Source organism: Gastrolobium bilobum, unplaced genomic scaffold, assembly GCF_033153095.1.
Source record: "Gastrolobium bilobum isolate Gb01-03AN ecotype WA unplaced genomic scaffold, APGP_CSIRO_Gbil_v1 utg63717, whole genome shotgun sequence".
Lineage (NCBI taxonomy): Eukaryota > Viridiplantae > Streptophyta > Magnoliopsida > Fabales > Fabaceae > Gastrolobium > Gastrolobium bilobum.
Genome location: NW_026899875.1, coordinates 100,343 through 107,237, shown reverse-complemented (window position 1 = coordinate 107,237; position 6,895 = coordinate 100,343). Strand labels below are relative to the sequence as shown.

The 6,895-nt window shown below is 33.1% G+C and overlaps 1 protein-coding gene across 2 annotated transcripts; it reads left to right on the top strand.

The window, feature by feature from the left end:
- Nucleotides 1-725: 725 nt before the first annotated feature.
- On the top strand, nucleotides 726-6,654 carry LOC133294066 (methionine gamma-lyase-like). 2 transcript variants are annotated; one of them, XM_061492719.1, is made up of 2 exons: nucleotides 726-963; nucleotides 6,477-6,654. In XM_061492719.1, the coding sequence occupies exons 1-2, from the start codon at nucleotides 738-740 to the stop codon at nucleotides 6,623-6,625; spliced, it is 375 nt and encodes a 124-aa protein (XP_061348703.1). In that variant the 5' UTR covers nucleotides 726-737; the 3' UTR covers nucleotides 6,626-6,654. The 2 variants fall into 2 exon arrangements, with proteins under 2 accessions (XP_061348703.1, XP_061348704.1); XM_061492720.1 differs by lacking the exon at nucleotides 6,477-6,654 and adding an exon at nucleotides 5,331-5,797.
- The last annotated feature ends 241 nt before the right edge of the window (nucleotides 6,655-6,895 follow it).

The window sequence follows — 6,895 nt, the reverse complement described above, 5'->3', positions numbered from 1 at the left end:
CCCAGGGATTGATACCTCTAGCGGCAGGAGGTCGGAGCTTAGTTGATTGTTGTTTACCTGCTTATGCTGATTTATGCTTGGATGCTGGATCATGTCTATTACTTTATGCTTTTTGCTTCACTTTATGGATTACTGTGTTGAGACTCTGTTGGCTATGTTATTTATTTGGTGAGCATGGAGATTGTCCATGCCACATTTGATATTGTATCATTTGCTTAGACTGGGGTTGTATAAACTATCATGATATTGTCCGGACTACGTGCTGTAGATACATGACTTAGATCTCATACTTATTTATCTATTAAGGTATTTTAGTTAGCTGTCTTTTGCAATTTACATACAGGCAATCTTTTTATGAAATTGATTAAGTAATCAACTTGGTTAATTATAATGACGTCATAATTGAAAAGAAAAAGATATTCCGCATATTTTATTAAGCGTGGCTTAATAGAATGACATGTTAACAAACCGAGTATACACGGGGTGTTACACTCTTGATCTGACCTTGACTTGACCCATAAATACTTATTTTTTTTAAGTGAGTTTAAATACTGATCCACTTTTTTTGAATCAATTTTAGACCTGACATATTTTAATAATTGACTCATTAATCCAAAACTTGATCCATATCCATTTTGTGAAAAAAAAAAAAAAATGAAAAGTCACAATTGCCATTTTTGTTTTAAGGGTCTTCACCTATGATTTTAGCCATGGATCTGGAGATGGTAGATGGTGCCATGGTGGAAGGGAAGACCAAAGTTCTGTACTTCGAATCCATATCAAACCCTACTCTGACGGTGGCGAATACTCCGGAGCTCAGCAAGCTGGCCCACCGAAAGGGTTTGATGGTGGTGGTGGACAACACCTTTGCTCCAATGGTGCTTTCGCCAGCTCATCTTGGTGTTGATGTTGTCGTTCACAGTATCTCCAAGTTCATCATCGGTGAGGCCGCCATTATCGCAGGTAAACTTTGTCTTCTTTCTTTACCTATTTTTTATTCATTATATTATTGTGTTGTTAAAAATAAAATAATCAGAAGAAACTGCTTTGTATGGACCAAGAAGAGACTCCTTTTTTGATTGATGAATCCGTATTATCCATTAATGGCAGCTTTTTCTTATTCTTATCACATATCTATCTATAGTCTTTTTAGTGCCAATAATTATAATAATTAAAGACTAGTTAGCCTTCTATAACGATTCTACTAAATTACTTAAATATTCATACATAATATTAAAAATAAATAAAAAAATCTTCTATCAGTGGAATAATTAAATATCAAATTTATTATATAATTTATATATTTTAAAACAAATAAATAATTAAATTACATGAGTTTAAAAATTAAATCAATAACTATATAAAAAAAATCAAAAACAAGTTTTGAAACTAAGTTAAAAGCGGGTTAGATCAGATTTGACCCGATTTTAACATCAAGTTAGACCCACTTCAAAAATCAAGTCAAGTTAGATCTGACCCGGTTCTAAACCAATTCAAAAGAATTCAAACTGGGTCAGACCTGACTTGAATTATATTAAACTGGGTTGGGTTAAAATACCTGACCTGTACAAACCAAGTTGGATCGGGTCGACACAAAAACTCGACCCGACCTGACCCATAAACACCCTACTGTGCTCAAGAGAAAAACACGGAACAACAAGGCTGAGTTAAAGGCTAGAGATGATTTAAAGTAAGCCAAGTTAGCAATTTATAATTCTATGGTAATTTGCATAAAAATTAAAGACACAAAATATCAATATAATGAACATGCAGAAATATAAATAAATAATTAAATATATACATGCATGATATTTTTTACATATATAGTAAAAAAATTATTATAAAGTGTAGAAGTATAAATTGCAAAAATGTAAATTGTTTGAAGTATAAATTGTAAAAATATAAATTACTAAAATACAAATTGATGAAATATAAAATGTTAAAATAAATAACATAAAAGAAATCGAAATGCGATATCTCATCAAGATTGGTTAGGGGAAGAAGAGAAAAGGTAAAATAAGATTACAAAGTAATACTTCTATGGGGTTTATATTTTAGAATAAACAACGAAGTTATCATCACCTTATTATTCACTTTTATATTTCCTTGTTAAAAAAGTTTCTTACTCTAAATTTCTTTTTCTTCCTCTCCCTTTCACCAAGTAGAGTTTCGTTCAAAATATACTTTCCTTCTTTTCGAATATAGTTTCCTCCAAAATTTACTTTCCTTCTTCTCAAATAGAGTTTCTTTCAAAAATTGTTCCTTTTTTTCTAAGAAGAACTTACTTTAAAATCTACTTTTTTTATTCTCGAGTATAGGTTCCCCAAAATTCCATCTGCTTCAGTCTTTTATATTTGCTCCATTTTCTAAGCAATGTCTAATGGCTCTTTTAGCCTTTATTTATAGGAAAAATATTACTATGCCAATGATAAATTTAATATTGTAATAGTAAAATATTATTGGGAAAAAAGATTCTTAATTTTGAGAAAAATGGCGCAAACAATATGCATTGGCGCGTTAGTTTGAATTTTGAAAATATTTTGTTATTCTTAATAAAATCTGAGTTGGAAACGAATTCATAATAACCCTAATAATATGAATATTAAATTAGAGGGTTATAATGAGGACCATATGGTCATAAATAGAATGAGGATGAAATTCTAAGAATTTTGATACCCATATTGAGGGTATTATGCACTGATGAATTTTTATCTGTTAAATTTGCATGCTGACGTAATAACAGTCAGTAGAATAGCTCCAAGTTAGAAAATTATAATTAGAGAGCTAATCTAATGATATAAACATCATTAATGAGATTAGGATATGATTTGATAAAGATTGATACCCATATTGGGATATTTTTGAAAAGTCATTTCTGCCGGGTATTTTGTACTGCTGCAGCAGCAACCGGTAGAATCCCAGAAGGGGAAAAAGATTAGAAAATGGAAACAAAGACCAATATATGCCTAACAAGTCATAATTAGACCAAAAATGTTAAAGTTAAGAAGATTATGAAATCCGAGTACAGTTAAGAACACCGATAAAGACTACAGTGCAATTAAACAACTGCTAGTGAATCTGTGATCTACTAATTAAATTTTTGAGTTATGGACATGATAATTAGACAAAATTAATGTTAAGTGCTTAAAGTTAGAGTCTTGGGAATTTTTGGATAAAAATTTGACGACGGATCAGTTAAAAATTACACCGGATCTCACTAAAGGACGAATGGTCACTTAGTGACATGGCACCCTCACATTAGGGCGCCCTCTCCCTTGGCTGATCAGAAACAGCAGCGCCTCCCTCACCATTCTCTCTCTAAATTTAAAATTTTGAAAACTCTCTACTTCTCTCTAAGATTCCTCCACCAAAACCTCTCCAAAACACAAAATCTCCTTCATCAAAGTTGTTCCTCTCACTCTCATCTTCACCACCATACCATTTTTATGGTGTGAAGCCAAAATTTTGTAGCCCTTAGCACCATGTACAGCCACGGTTTTGGGTGTTTTTCAAGGGTTTGAGTTGTGTTCTTAAGCTTTCTTGAAGAATCACACTTGGTTGCTTGATTCTTGTGATTTGTGGGTAAGTTCTCTTGATCTTTTTCATGAAAAACCTCATCTTTCTTCTTGTGTTCTTGAGCCTAACTCATGAGCATGTTCATGAAGATTTGTCCTTGCTTAAATGAGGGTTCTTGGTGGAAAAAGGTGGAGCCTTGAGCTAAAGGAGGAACCTTGAAGATGTAAGCTTCCATGGAGCAAAATAACTCAAAAGTCTTCCCTTTTATGCCTAAGTGTGCCACAGTTTTGTGATGTTATTAAGGAATATTGTTTAAAAAAAAAATTATGTCATGGTTTGATGATGATCCTTAAGTGTGTGTGTGTGTGTGTGTGTGTGTGTGTGTTGTGAACCATGAAATGATGGATTGGATGGCTAAAGGTGCCACCTTTGAACTTTTGAGTGATGTTCATGTAAAAAGAGGACTATGAACTCTAAAATGGACCATGAACATTTCGGCCATATCATGTAAGGATAGGGTTTGATGACAAAAAAATGTGATTAAGTTGTTAAGTATGGAAAAATGATTAGAAAGATTAACTAGGTAGGTTAACTCTAAGTAAAACTCACTAATAATGATTAATAAAGGCTAAAACCTCTAATTAAAATAGCTCATCAAGTCTGCCCCATAAAGTATATAAGGGTTTAGTTATGTTAAAATTAAGAAGATGATGAATTAGGAGATTAATTAAGAGTAGAGATTAATTAACAAAAGTAATTAGGATTTAACTCTAAAATTGGACTAAAGTAGGGTTTAGGTACACTAATTAAGTAACTAGTAAACTTTAAGTATCATGACATAATAGGACAAAGAAGATTTCATAATATGACTTAATAATTGAAAAATCCAAGAATTAATGTGAATTAGGATTTATAATCAAAAGCAATTAAGGTTTGTTAAGTAAACACATTTAAGGCTAAGTAACCAGTTTTTAGGCAAAATAGGGGAGAGCATATCTCCCTCCACAGAGGTCATATAGGGTTTTGCTTTATATCAAATTGAAGCTTGAGATGTTAGCTATGTGGTGTCAAAATTTGATATCAATTTAAGATGTATTACATTCTGTATGTTCGTTTGAGTGAGGACTGCACAGAAATGCCATGTGCAGGGGCTGTACATGGCTGCAACTTCTACAAATTGTTTCCCTCAATTCTTACTCCAATTAGGCTCATAATATGTCGAATTAAAGCTAAAGGTGTTTAGTTGTTTGCATAAAAATTTGAGAGGAATTAGGTTATTAGATTTTTCAGAATCGCAGAAATGGTAAAGGATGTTTAGGGCTCTGTTCGGAGTTGGCAAACAGCTTTGTTTGTCCAACTTCAAATGATGATAACCGGAGCTAGAGAACTCCAAATGAGGCGCGTGATACCTTGTTGGAAAGGTAACTGAGTCTAGATTAATATACTAAAAGTTAAGAATTTTATAACAAGTTATTTGCGCTGAGTGACTAGAAAACATAAGCAGGTACAGTTACGGGAAAACCGTAAAATGACATTTAAGCTAAGTGGGCTTATGGGAACCCTTAGTAACTTATAATAATTAATTATATGACTTGGATGAGTTGAAAATAATCTAAGTTACCTAAGTGAGCCTAGAACAGGATTCTAAGTTATGTAAGTAATTAAAGAATGTGGTGGCTTATAATAATGCACAAAAATAAATAATAAGTAATAATTAGTCTAGACTTGTGATGGGCATATTATTGGCATGTAAGAATGTAATGTGGAATCATTAAGTGATTGAGTATTAATAATGTAAACGATTCCTGCTCTAGGTTTGCTTAGAGAGCTTGTCACTTGAGAGTGTACGGGAGTATACGTATTGACTGTTGGAGTTGGGCTGTTGATAAGCTCTGTGAAGTAAGCTCCTAGTTCTAGTTGACTCTTCTCTCTTGTAGCCCCACCATGATGGTGGGCATTATGGTTGTATTGTATGAAAGTATATGGTATGATTTATATGTGCATTCATTCACATTCATATAGATGTTATATGATCTTGATGTTATGATGATGCACTGATGATATATGTTATGAGGATCCTGGCCAGTGATCAAGGTATGTAGGCTGCCTATGACTTGACTCTGGGAGCTATTTCTTACTGAGGTTGTATTGACTGCCTATGACTTGACTCTGAGAGCTATTTCATACTGAGGTTGTATTGACTATCTATGGCTTGACCTTGGAAGTCACACATGTGTAACCGTCTATGGCTTGACCCTGGGGTTACACAAGGATGATATGATGATGCTATGTTTGTATTATATGCTTTATATCTGACTTCTGGAAAGCACAGACACACATTTTTTTTAAAATTTGCGTGTCGGACACATGTCCGACACGGACATGTTCAGACACGCTTGGACACGCGGTCAACATTTGGGGACACGCGATCAACTCTCCGACACGTTCTGACATGTTTTTTCGACACGCAGTCAACTTTTTCCGACACGCGGTCAACGCTCGGACACATTTTCGGACACGCTCGGACACGTTTTTTTTTTAATCTTAATTTTATTTTGTTAACTAAATATAAAAGAAATGATTTATAAATTAATTTTTTTCTATTATGAAATTTGACATAAAAATTAACAAAGTACGAAAAATTATTTATATTTATATTTATGTTATGAAATTTAAATATTTGATTGGTTATATGACTTATTATGGACTCTTATATGTATTAAATATAAATTATATTATATATATTAAAAATTTTATTTAATATCAAAACGTGTCCCAACGTGTCGAAATATGACATTTTTTAGAATTAACGTGTCGGCGTGTCGTGTCCCGTGTCCGTGTCTGTGCATCATAGTCTGACTTGTCATTCAGGAAGTGGGCTCAGGAGTTAGAGGATCCTCTATGAACCTTGAGCTTACTGAGATGTTGTTATCTCATCCCGTTTGGGGACATCATTTCAGGTACCCAGAGTAATGGTGACGCTTCTAGGGGCAAGGCCCCCACATTGGAGTCATCGGCGGACCCACTTTGTTGCATGTGTCTACAAGTGCAGACACAGATTTTGGAGAGAAAAAAATTAACTACTCTTCATGAACCTGACACTGTGTAAAGCATGTAATGCAGATGAATGCATGAAATGTGAACAATTGAATTTCATAATTTGTGGAATTTAAAGAAGGATTTAATATTACATAAAAAAGAAGGGTTTAATTACTTTGATATTTTTGGTACAATAAAAGATTGTCAGACCATTGAAGTGATGTGAAACATTGAATTTAATTATTGGAGGAAAATATTACTCTCATTTTACATGAAATAATTATCTCATGTTATCTCACTTTGAAAATCTCACTCTTTTTTTTTCTTTAATGATGGGTCC